A 13,740-nucleotide genomic window follows, 5' to 3' on the forward strand; every position below is an offset into this window, starting at 1 on the left:
TTCGTCGACCACTTATGGCCACATCCACCTTGAAGCCACTAAACTCTGGGTCAACATCACTTTCCTCTTGAAATGGGAGAGTTAATACTACATGAAATCAGTGAATCCAGGCGTTTGCCGTGCTGTTTGCTCTAGCTGATGCTCGTTTGAACTGGTGCTCCCACAAGGTACTAAGTGGTCCTAGGTTTTAATACAGTGCATATCAAGTGTTAAGACCCATTCTATGCTGACCAGGCATCTCAGGCCAATCATGACAAATTTGGAGGCAGGAAAAATAAAATGTATACATGTTCGGGGCACTAGCGGTAACGTATATATACGTTTGACTGCTTACAAACACATCCCTCAAAATTATGCCGTGTCACCCTTCGACAGGTTCACAAAAAGAAAATCTTAGTGCGAGTTTACAAGGGTCCATTCTCTGCCCCAAACTAAGCAACCACCAAAGTTAAAGTAACTTTGGTGATGGGTTGTTAGAGGGTATACAGCCTAGTGATATAATCCAGTACTGTAGAGAGAAAAGTCCTAAACATAACAGCAGTAATGGGCTTAAGCTAACGAGCAACTGGAATGAAAAGTTGCTATCCATACAAGTCGCCAATCTGTCAAAATATTTTAATCCGGGTAACTCCCATATTCTCCATGGGGAAGTGGAACAGAATTCTTCCTCCATAAGACAAGTGTCATAAGAGGTGACTAAAATGCCAGGAGCAAGGGGCTAGTATCCCCTTCTGTATACAGTGGTACCCCAAGTTTTGAACTTTCTTCATTCCAAAAGCCTGTTCAAGTGGTTACCAAATGAATTTGTTCCCGTAAGGAATAATGTAAATTAGATTAGTCCATTTCATACCCTCAAAAATACTTACAAAAGCACCGACAATAACACTTGCATAACTGGTCGAGATGAGAGTAGTTTGAAACTCGGGGTACCACTGTACATTACTAAATTTCAAAAGAAACCTTAGTTTCTTTTTGGGCCACCCTGCTTTGGTGGGATACAGCCGGTGCATTGAAAGAAAACTCCCATAAATATAAACTATTTGAAAGCAACAGCTGAATGTAATTTAATATGCATTTAACAAGTACCCAAATACTATGCTTAGACAGTTATCCTAGGTTCTCTACACACGTGCTGCTATGTATGATAATCTATGTAACTATTTGTGTATACCTGAATAAACTTACTTATAACATTGACAACAGCATTTTAAGAATCTTGAAACTGTGACAGGCCTATAGCCCACATTAGGCAAGTTCAACCCTCACCCATGCACACCCTCAGCTCCTTCAAAGACTACTCTTGCAGCTCTTATTACCAAACCATACTGCCACTTACTATAGCCTTTCTAAATACACTTTCAATTTTAATCCACTGCTTCAAGTCCTCTCCTTGCCAGATATTTTGAGCACCTTATTCCTATCCATTCTATTTGTACGTACTCTAGGCATGCCCCTAATTCTACCCATTACCAGAGTACATACTCTTATCTTTCTAGGAATGGTTTCAAAGACGAAAAACGAGTAATCTTTCTAAATTTACAAGTATGGTCTCCATTTCATGTTATAATGGAAAGTTGCTGCTCCTCAGCAGAACTGACATTATGTTATATTAAGAAACATGCAAGCCACAACTTATTTCTTATGCAAACTGTTAGCAAAAATTACAAGAATTTTCACTCAAATGCCACAAAGGCTTGCAGTGTGTAAAAGAACCCAGCCATTTAAAGTTATGCTGGCTTACGTTAATTTCTTTAACTGTAAAACACCAAACTTTTTACCAAACTAATACCTTCTACAGTAATTAGTAACTTTCTAGTTCATACTGTAAGAACATAAGAAAGAACACTGCAGCAGGCCTACTGGCCCATGCGAGGCAGGTCCAAGTCTCCTACCGGCTTAAGCCAATGCACCCAACCTCGTCAGGTCAGGTCACCTTGACTTCAGAGGAACACAGCAACCGACCTGGTAGCGCAAGCTAATCAGGTCCAACTCGCACACCCCCCACACCCACTCGTGTATTTATCCAACCTATTTTTAAAGCTACACAACGTTCTGGCCGCTATAACTGTACTTGGGAGTTTGTTCCACTCATCCACAACTCTTACCGAACCAGTACTTTCCTATATCCTTCCTGAATCTAAATTTTTCTAACAAAACCATTGCTGAGAGTCCTGTCTAGGCTAGATATTTTCAGCACACTATTTACCTCCCCTTTATTTATTACAGTCTTCCATTTATACACCTCAATCATATCCCCCCCTAATTCCACATCTTTCTAGAGTGCAGATTCAGGGCCCTTAGTCTATCCTCATAGGGAAGGTTTCTGATACATGGGATCAACTTTGTCATCCTCCTTTGTACATTTTCCAGAGCATTTATATCCATTCTGTAATACGGTGACCGAAACTGCAGCATAATCGAAATGAGGCCTAACCAAGGAGGTATAGAGTTGAACAACCTGAGGACTCCTATTATTTATGCTTCTTGATATGAAGCCAAGGATTCTATTAGCTTTATTGCGAACACTTATGCACTGTTGTCTTGGTTTCAGATTACTGCTAACCAGAACTACATCTCTTTCGCAATCCGTAATATTAAGATCTACATTATTTAGTTTATATGTGGCATGGTTATTGTCCTGTCCAACCTTTAGAACTTTGCATCTGTCTATATTAAACTGCATCTGCCACCTCTCCGACCACTGCATCAGTCTACTCATATCTTCCTGGCGTGCTCTAATATCCTCGTCAGAATGAATTCAACGGCCTATTTTGGTGTCATCGGCAAACTTGCTGATGTCGCTCTTTATGCCCTCATCTATGTCGTTTATGTAGATTGTGAACAGCAGGGGGCCCAACACTGAACCCTGTGGAACACCGCTCGTGACACTTCCCCACTCTGATTTCTCCCCATTAATGCAAACTCTCTGCTGCCTATTTGTCAACCATGCCTCTATCCAGGAAAAATTTTCTATTCCATGTGCTTTAATTTTCCTCAATAGTCTCTGATGTGGGACCCTGTCAAAAGCCTTACTGAAGTCCATATACACAATATCATATTCATTACCATGATCTACCTCCACAAATACCTTAGTGAAAAAAGTTAATGCGTAAGACAGGAATGCCCCTTTGTAAAACCATGCTGAGATTCGTTGATTAATTTATGCTTTTCAATGTGGCTACAAACTGCCTCGGCAATTATCGATTCCATAAATTTTCCCACTATGGAGGTTAGGCTTATTGGTCTATAGTTCGAAGCTAAGGACCTGTCATCTGCTTTGAAAATAGGTATCACATTTGCCATTTTCCACTTACCTGGCACCATGCCAGTTTGTAGTGATATGTTGAAAAGATTAGCCAAAGGTTTGCTAAGCTCCTCTTTACATTCCTTTAGAACCCTTGCATACAGTTCATCAGGGCCTGGGGATTTGTTAGGTTTTAGTTTATCTATTTGCCCAAGGACCATGTCACTTGTGACCCTAATCGTGCACAGTTTATTATCGTCCTGTTCCACATAATTTATCATTTCTGGAATATAGCTGGTATCCTCCTGTGTAAAAACTGAGAGGAAGTAAGTGTTAAAACTTCTACACATTTCCTTATCACTGTCAGTGAGCTGACCCGAGGAACTTTTGAGTGGGCCTATCTTACTTCTGTATACCTGAAAGAATCCTTTTGGGTTAGTCTTCGATTCTCTTGCAACTTCAACCTCAATCTCTTTTTGCTTTTCTAATTATTTTTTATTTCTCTCTAACTGAATATATCGATTTCTTAATTGCCCCTCTCCTCTTTTGATTTGCCTATATATGCCTCTTTTGACCAATTAGATATTTTAATCTATTGTTCATCCATTTAGGATCATTTTTGTTTGATCTGATTTCCCTATTTGGAACATAATTAGACCGAGCAGCTAGAACTATGCCCTGGAAAGCGTCATATCAGCAACCATCACCACCTACCTGACCCTTAGTCAGGTCATTCCAGTTCAGCCCACGTAAGTAATTTTTCAGTCCTATGAAATCAGCCAAGCGGAAGTCAGGGACAGACTTGATTGCCATTATTAGGGGAATTCCACGATATATTAAAACTGAGCGATTTGTGATCACTTTCCCCAAGCTCATCATTAACCTCAAGATTATTAATTAGTGTTTCCCTACTGGCAAGAACAAAGTCAAGGAGGTTATTTCCCCCTAGTTGGCTCTGTCACAAACCGTTTTAAAAAAAAATCCTGGATCGTATCAAGAAAGTCACCTGACTAAATTTCCTGTCAAATTGCTCCAGTCAATCTGTCTAGTTGAAATCTCCCATTAGCACAACATTTTCGTATGTAGATGCCTTACGAATTTCGTCCCATAGAAATTTACTGCACTCCCTATCAAGATTTGGGGCCCTGTAAACCACACCCAAAATTAGTTTTTCTCGGCCCTCGAGAAGCTAACCAGGTTAGGCCTCATTTGGATTATGCAGCACAGTTCTAGTCACCGTATTACAGAATGGATATAAATGTACTGGAAAATGTACAAGGGAGGATGACAAAGTTGATCCCATGAATCAAACCTTCCATATGAGGATAGACAGCCCTGAAACTGCACTCTATAAAGGAATATTATTAGGGGGGATATGACTTGAGGTGTATAAATGGAAAACAGGAATAAAGGGAATGTGAATACCGTACTAAAAATATCTAGCCAAGAGACTTGCAGCAATGATTTCAGGTTTAAAAAATTCAGATTCAGGAAGGATGTAGGAAAGCACTGGTTTGGTAGAATTGTGGAGAAATGGAACAAACTCCCAAGTACCATCACAGACGCTAAAACTGTAGTTTTAAGTTAGATCAAGTCATGAGTGGGTGCATGTTGGACCTGACTAGCTTGTGCTAATTGGTCTGATGCCATGCTCCTTAAGATGTGACCTGGACCCAACTAGGTTGGATTAGTGGCTTAAGCCAGTAGGTGACTACCTGCCTCGCATGGGCTATTAGGCCTGCTGTGGTGTGCCTTCTTTCTTACGCTCTTAAATCAAAGCCCAACTCAAGAGTTTCTCTCTGGCATACATTATATTCAAAATGAAGCATTGAAACCTACAAGGGTCATACAGTGCAGTCTCGGGCATATAGGAATACGAATGGGGAAAAAGACTAGTATATTTAAACTTAGCTCAGGTCAACTTTGACAAAAAGAATGTAAAATTTCCTTTACAGGAAAAAAAAATCCCAGAAATTAATTTTACAGGTCAGAACTAAAATTAATTATGCAAAATTCAAGCCCTGAAGCCAGTATCTGCCTCAGTACTGAGGCAGATAAGATAAACAAGCTCAGGAAAAAATTGTGAAGGGCAGGAGACAAGAGCCACTAATTAGGGCTAAGGGAGGGAACCCAGTCATGAAACCTTTTGCCTAGAGGAGTTTGACTTTGGGAACACCTGTCTAATCTTGGTTGGGGTAATATAGCTAATGATTTTATTGACAATGATCATACCTACGATTACGAAGGGATCTGCATTTATGATTTTTTTCTTAATGTACAATGTACCCTCCAGGTAATCCAGGTATGCTCAGAGTATACATATTCCTGAAAGAGAAATTAGGTCAAATAATAATCGTACATGGGTTAACAGGAGGCTAAAGAGTATTAGAGAAATTTATAGGTGCATCAAAAGAGAAGCAGTTAACCTTATTGGCCAATATGTAAAAAAAAAAAAAAAAAAAAAAAAAAAAAAAAAAAAAAAAAAAAAAAAAAAAGAGTACAAGAAAGGCTAAATGTGACTATGAAACTAAGGTTGCTAATGAATCAGACTAACCCAAAAGGGTTAATTCAAGTGTATATAAGCAAAGGTGAAGGAAAAAGTAGGAACTCTGAAAACTGGGAAGGGACAGCTGATGGATAAACTGGAAATGTGTTCTCAATTTAATGATATTTTATGTATTTACACAAGATTTAAAAGATTTCAGAAATTAACAATTACTCAGTTCCTGAGGAATTCAGATTAACTAATATTACCGTCACCTGGGACAGTTATGAAAAACACAAGTCCCCGGGACCCGACAAGTTGTCTTCCAGGGACCTTAAATGCAAGATGGAGCTTAGTCAGCCATTAACAAGCATGTTTAATGCATCCATCCTAAATGGTGTTGTGCCAGATATGTGAAAGATAGTTAATGTAGTTCCTATACTCAAATGAGGGGATAAGTCCATTTCATCAAGTTACCATCCAATAAACCTTCATTTCATTCGCTGCCTGACTACGGTGGAGTGAGGTTGTGCCCAGCACCCCTCTGCTGTTTTTCAGGCGAGCTACCACAGTACATCAACAACCATCGAGTAGTGTGGACGTGCGCTGCTCATTTTGGGATATCAAAATGGCTGAACATACAGTACGGAGAGTAAATACTATCTGCATAGAGCTGGTTCGTGGTACGTTAAGTGGAGATACGATGAACGTACTTCTCCCTAACATCATCAGGGACACATATGGTATCCCCAACGAGGAATTATATGGCGTCGCTCTTAATGGTTTGTCAAGAATCTTCGTGAAATTTCTGAGAGCCGGCTTCTACACAAGAATTGTCGAGCAGTACCAGGAACAACGCATGAGTGTGAATTCAGCGATGGATGTTGTGTTACATGATGTTTCTAAGTACTACACATGGGTGAAGGTACGGAATGTACCCTTCGAGGCTACGGCGTATGGACTACAGGAGTTTTTTCGCAGTTATGGGACAGTGCATTCTGCAACCATGGGGGTATGGAGGGATGGTCCGTATGAAGGAATGCCAGAAGGTTCTTACACCCTTAAAATGTCTTTAACAAGACCTATACCATCCTATGTAACGATGACCGGTTGTAGAACACAGGTTTATGTGTACTATGCGGGTCAGAGAAAAACATGTCGTCTGTGCAGCTCTTATGAGCACATGGCAGCCCAGTGTCCTAGGAGGCAGGCTCCTCGAATTCTGGAAACGCCGATTGTGATTCAACAGTCGTGTGATTTGGTGCCTGGCTCTGTTGCCTCTGGAGGCCGGAGGCCAGATCTCTGGAGCCAGGAGGTCGACCGGGAGGTGGCGGAGGAGGAGACGTGTGTCACTATCCCAGGGGAGTCGGGGGAGTCGAAGGTGTTATCTGAGGAGTCTTTAGTCCAGGAAGCTTCGACTCAGGAGGGTTTACTGGCAGATGTCATCAAGGATTTTTTGGATGGGGATGAGCCTGGTGTAGAAGGTGTCCTCAGTTTATGTGAAGTTGGAGAGCTGGAGGGACAACAAATTGTGGAGAAAGACTTGAGTAAGAAAAGGCTGGAGTGTGTGGTGGCCGTGGAGGTACACCAGGAGGATTCGTCTGAGGGTGAGATGTGTGTAAGTGGAAGTTCTAGAAAAAGAACTGCGGCATCAGAGATAGACGAGGTTATTACCCCGGGGCAGAGGCCGGGGAAGAAGTCATGGGCAGCGGTTGTGGAGCCGATGCCTCATAGTGCTAGAGGTGCGCCTGAGTTGCACAGTGGGAGAGGGAGGGGGGAGGTGACTGCACAGGATAACTCGAGTGGTAAAGGAATACGTAATGTGAAAAGTGCAGCGAGTAAATCCCAGCGGCATAGGGGAAAGCCGCCACTTCTATAATTTTCAGAAGTGTCACGCTTAATGTCAATGGACTTAAGACTGGAGGTTAAGAAAGTTTGGTTGGAGTGGTTTTTACGGCGGTTTGATGTAGATATTTGCTTTTTGCAAGAGCATAATCATAGGGCTGGTTGTGTGTTGCGGTTAAAAGGATATCGGATGTATGTTACCAGTGGTTTGCAATTGAAAGGTGGGGTAGCAGTGGCGATAAAGGAGACCAGCCCCTTGCGTGTCATCGGCTGGGAAGGGGGGGGGTGGGAGGGTCGTGAGGGTGGATGGTGTCTGGGGTGAGAGTCGAGCTAGTTTTGTAGGAGTTTACATGCCAGCAACTAGCAATACCAGGGTAAAAGTAGATTTTGTCAGAGAGGTATTGCTGTATCACTTGAGAGGTTTGCCTGCTATAACAGTAATAGGAGGTGATTGGAATTGTGTGATTAGGAGTGGTGATGTCGAACCGAGAGGGGCGGGTTGTGTGCTGAGTGTGCTGAGGGATGTATTGCGAGATATTGGGGTTGTTGATGTGGTGGGGAGGGGGGGTTACCTAGTGGAGCATACGTTCGTCCGTAGGGGATATGAAGCGCGATTAGACAGAATTTATATTAAGCAGGGTATAGATGTTGTGAGGGTGCAAACCTTCGATGTGGGGTTTTCTGATCACAGAGCGGTAATAGCAGATTTGATGTGGGATGGAGTGGTGCGTATTTATTCTGGGTACTGGAAATTAAATGTAAGGCTTCTTAAGGAGGAGGGGGAGGGGCCTTTTTTCAGTGATTGGTGGTTGCCTTTTTGGGAGGCTAGGAACAGGGAGATAGATCTGTTAGATTGGTGGGAAATGCAGGCAAAACCTGGAATAGAGAATTTTTTTAAGGCTAGGGGACGAGAGGAGGCGAGGTGGCGTTTTGGGTTGCAAAATTATCTGGAGGGACAGTTGCAGGATTGTTATGTTGGGGGAGGTGGTAGGAGGGATGATATGGACAGACTGCGGAGTAGAATAGCTGAATTACACAATGATAGGTTTGATGCACTTAGGGTTAGGGCGGGGTTAGAGGATGTTTTGTGGGGTGATAAGCCGTCTGGGTATGTTTTACGTAAATTTCGGGACCGACAGAGTGTAACCACCATTCTACAATTGGAGACAAGCCCTGGGGTGGGAGGGTATCCAGTGAGTCGAGTCCTATCCAATACGGAAAGTATGAGTCTCTATGCTGATAGTTGGTTTAGAGAGAAATGGAGTTGGAGGGAGGGGGGTTCCTGGGAGGGTATTTTTGAAGGGGGGTTCCATAGCGTTTTAAGTGAGCAGGATAGAGTGGGGTTGGAGGTTGGTATAAGTGAGGTTGAGGTGGAAGAGGCAGTTTTCGGGATGAGTACCGGGAAAACACCAGGGATAGACGGTATACCAAATGATTTTTATAGAGCACATTGGGGGTGTATTAGGCAGTGTTTTGTTAGGCTATTGGACCATATGTTAACTAGTGGGAAGTTGAGCATATCGCAAAGTACGGGTGTCAGTTTTGGTGCCAAAGAAGGGGGGGGGTAGAGAGTTGAGTGCTTACCGTGCAATATCTTTGATGTGCGCTGATTACAAGGTTTTTGCGAAAATTTTGGGTAATAGACTGAAGAAGGTCATGGGGTCGGTGATACATGGGGGACAGTTTGGTATCCCGGGGAGGAGTATGCGGGTAGGTCATGGTCGTATTCGGGATTTCCTTGAGGGTAGTAATAAGGGAGGTATTCTAGGTCTGGATTGGGAGAAAGCTTATGATTATGTGGATAGGGAATTTTTGTTTGAGAGTATGGTGAGAATGGGTTTTGGAGGGAGGGTGGTTGGATGGGTGAGGACTTTGTATGAGAATGCATCAATGAGAGTACAGGTAAATGGGAGGTTGGGTAGTTCAGTAAGCATGGGAAGGGGTTTAAGGCAGGGGTGTCCACTCTCCCAAATACTCTTTGCATGTATGCAGAATCCTTTCTATGTTCTGGTTGATGGTGGGATGGGAAGGTTGGGGGAGAGTGGAGGATATTGTGGGAATATTGTTGGTTATGTAGATGATACAACTGTTTTACTTAATGGGATTGAAGATTTAAGAAAAGTGGGAAGGGTAATTGAGATTTTTGGGAATGCTACTGGGATGAGGGTTAATAAGCAGAAATCACGGTTGTTGGAGGTAGGCGCTTGGGTAGGAGGGACCTTGGGGGAGGAGTTTGGTTGGATAACTGTAGATAGGCTAAAGATTTGTGGGATTTTGTTTTTGGCAGATGCACAGGAGAGCAGGAGGGTTAATTCAGAAATGGTAATGGACAGAGCTTTGAGTAGGCTGAGGGGTCTAAGGGCCGGGGATGTAACCTTGCATCAAAGGGTTGTGGTGGTAAATACGCTGATTTATAGTAAGGTGTGGGGAGTGGCGGAAATTTACCCATTAAGAAGTCAGGATATTATGGAAATGCAAAGAAGGGTCTTAAGGTATGTGTGGGGCTATGGGAGGGCGTGGTTGGGCAAAGATGTAGTAATGACTGCGGTAAGGCAGGGAGGACTGGGATTGATTGCATTAGGGTCTAGGGTGAAGGCGCTATATGTGAAGCAGAGGTATATTCGGGCAGCGGGGGAAAGGGGTCTTCGGGTGGGGGAGGTGATGGGGGATATCCGCAAATGGTGGGGTGGCAGGGACTTAGTGGAGTGTGAAGACATGTTGCGGTTTATGTTAAAGGTATGCAATGTTAAAAAACTCAAGGTAAAACGGTTAGTGGGTGTGGGTCGTCGTCAGGAATTAATGCAAGGGATGGCAGTGTATCCCACATATGATTGGAGAGGGATATGGGTGGAATTTAGTAAATTAAGAATACCGGCAAGAGCGAGGGAATTAGTATATAGATTTCTTATGGGGACGTTAGCATCGAAAGAGGTGCTAAGACGAATGGGTTTTGTGAAAGAGGCGTCATGCGCTTTTTGTGGGGAAGTTGAAACGGCTTTTCATGTAGTATATTTTTGTTCTGCATTGGAGGTGGTAAGATTGTGGTTGAAGAGGGTTTTCTTTTTATTGGGGGGGGGAAAGATATCACCCCTTAGGGCTTTAATGTTAGATATGGAAGGGGTACCCAAAGAGGTGGGAAGGGCTATCAGATATGTAATAGTTGATTACTTGTATGTTTCTTGGGGGATGAGGGAGGTGGAGGGGAACATTAGGATAAAAGCGTTGGCGGCGAGTTTTTATAGGACAGCATGTAGGAACAAACAATTATATGGGGGAAGGTGGGTAATTAGTTTTCCGGAGGGATATCGTGGACTTACTGTTGAACGTTTACTCCGTTTGAGTATGGGGTGAGAGGCAAGGGGTTGGTCTCTTCAGTGGTGCGCCTTCTTGGTGTGATTGGAAGCCTGGTGAGGTATGGTTGATTAGTTTGCACGGTGGTTGATGTGGGTAAAGTTTATTGTAGGAGTATGTAGACCTTATGAATTTTTTGTAAAATCACAGAGTCAAAAGTTGTATGTGATTTTCGGTTTTCCCTTATTGTTATAAGAATCATTTTATATAGGAAGGTTTATATTTATATGTATAATGTGAGGTTATGTCTTGTATATTTTTAATCTGAAGATAGATTTAGCCTTGTCATACACCTCTTTTTTTTATTATTGTATTGAATATGTACATTATGCACTATGTACGAAAATATATAAGTATTTGATGGGGTTTATATATCCCCTTATTTTGTATGGAAGGTCCTATTATATATTGAGTGTTAATCAGTAACATTAACTTTGTGTATGTAGGTGTGTTTGGGGGAACCAATGTCTTTGTATAGTTCTATCATGGCTTGTAATATTTAGTTTATTTGCAGACAAGTCATTTAGCGTTTTATTTCTATGTATGATTTAGTTTGTTCTTATGAATAAGTGCACATACACGTATGTGTATATGCATGCGTATATGTATACATATATGATTGCAGGACTCGTTCCTACATGTCTTATAATGACCCTGACTGTTTTTGTTTGGAAGTCTGCTGGGTTGGGTTATTTTAGTAGAAATTGTTTTCAATGACCATTCATTAGGAAATTAATGCATGTTATTTAGAATGGGGACTGTACATACGGGATGGGGGGTAGAAGTGTCAGCTGTGTCGGCACTGGCAATAATGAGTATTGTAAAGGAGTTTGAAGATTATGTGGATTAATAATATATAAATAACAAAGTGGAAAAAATAATGCAGTAGGTTTGGGTTTTCCTTGGTTATAATAATAATGATGTAATCTTACTTAACATAGTTACATTGGATGTAATGTATATGGGATGAGGGACAGGTGTGACAACACAACGTTAATCGTCTGTGTTCATTTAGACAATGAGATTTATAATTTTGAGTAAGAACTGACACTGTGTTCTTTTATTTATTTAATGTATTGTGTTGTTTTAAATAAAAATATAAAAAAAAAAAAATAAACCTGACTTCTATAGTAGGCAAATTATTAGAATCAATTTTAGCTGTTATTGTAAGTGACCTTGAAGAGCATAATTTGATTAATGGGTCTCGGCACGGGTTCACGAGAGGTAGTTCCTGCCCGACAGATTTACTGACGTTCTTCAATAAAACATTTAGACAGTAAACAGAAGGCACACTGCAGCAGGTCTACTGGCCCATGCGAGGCAGGGCCAAGTCTCCTACCGGCTTAAGCCAATGACCCAACCTAGCCAGGTCAGGTCACATTCACTTAAGGAGCACGGCATCAAACCCAGTAGCAGAAGCTCGTCAGGTCCAACTCGCACTCACTCGTGTATTTAACCTATTTACAACTACAAAACATTTTAGCTTCTATAACGGTACTCGGTAGCGAGTTCCACTTATCCACAACTATTCACCTACTGGCTTAGCTAGTCAGGTCTAAGATAAGACTTGCTGCAATGGACTCGGTTCGAAAAAAATATTTAAAAAGGACAAGCGTCTTTCTCCACGAGTGAAGACACGTTGTTGTAGCCTCTCCACCAGTCCTCGGTGAAAGCAGGTATACTGTGCTGGTCTTATATTACAATTAAACAGTGCTAAACCAGATTTATATTTATAGTTTCGCTGAACCAGACAGTTAGGGTTAACACGTGTTACTGCAGCATGGAACCTTAACTCACATGAACAGATCTTGGTTAACAATAACAAATACCAATTGACGCTTAAATATTGATCTTATAGGTTTGTTATTAAATACAAATTCCTTTGACAAAATCTAGTATCTGACTAAAATTTAAAATCATGAAGTTAGCGTCTCCCGGAGGAACCATCACCGGACAATTATAATACTAAGAAAACACCAGAACTTGTAGTTAAAAGAAAGTTTTAACAATAATCCACTTACTGGGAACTCACGAGGAGTCTTCTCTCCACCCATACCGAGGGAATTCCACCAAAATAGTATCATTATGGTGGTATTGAGAGGTAAGAGTGTAGATGATGTTCGCAGGTTGATGGTGGACGTCAGAGTGGACGAAGGTGACGCCTTCACAACCACACCTCACCTTCCTTCATTATTATGTATATATACTGTTATTTTATTTATGTATGTTTTCTCAACCTAATATTTCCTTTAATACTTATAATTATTAAAAACGGATCGTGATTTTTTTTTTAATTAACTTGTAGGGAGGAAATTTATTATATATTTGGGAGCTTTTAATTCTTGTTTAAAGTATGCAAAATTTACTTATAACATTTAATTATTGCTTAAAAATAATTATAAGTAATTTTTCTTACTTTAAATAAAAACTTAAAACTCTCAGATATATAATTAACTTCCTCCGCTCAAATTTGAAAAAAAATCACGATCTATTTTTATTATAATTATCTTGTTATAATTATTTTAATTATTTTGTTATAATTACTTTTCATTAAGAATTAATTGTTATACCAAAATAACATTTTATTAATTTTAATCAGGGAGAAGCACTAAACCAGTAGGGGCCACACAACGCCTAGGGAATGGAAGGTATTCAGGTCTGATCCAAGGAAAGGGAGAATAAGTCGACCTCCTTGGATCAAGAGCCCAACCCTAGGCATAATAGAGGCTCTCTTTGCACTGCAACCCATTATTGTATATACATAATCTCAATGTACTACTTGCAAAGAAATAAATAAATTTGAATTTGAATTTGA

At 41.1% G+C, this 13,740-nt stretch overlaps 1 protein-coding gene across 1 annotated transcript in view; it reads right to left on the reverse strand.

Moving 5' to 3' along the window:
- Window positions 1-13,092, reverse strand: part of LOC128688592 (uncharacterized) — a 47,222-nt gene extending 34,130 nt beyond the window's left edge. Inside the window, exon 1 of the mRNA XM_070084384.1 lies at window positions 12,947-13,092. Within this exon, the coding sequence (XP_069940485.1) occupies window positions 12,947-13,009 (63 nt within the window). The 5' untranslated portion in view covers window positions 13,010-13,092. The remainder of the gene's footprint in view (window positions 1-12,946) is intronic.
- Window positions 13,093-13,740: the final 648 nt, after the last annotated feature.

This window comes from Cherax quadricarinatus, chromosome 13 (assembly GCF_038502225.1).
Source record: "Cherax quadricarinatus isolate ZL_2023a chromosome 13, ASM3850222v1, whole genome shotgun sequence".
NCBI classification, from domain to species: Eukaryota; Metazoa; Arthropoda; class Malacostraca; order Decapoda; family Parastacidae; genus Cherax; species Cherax quadricarinatus.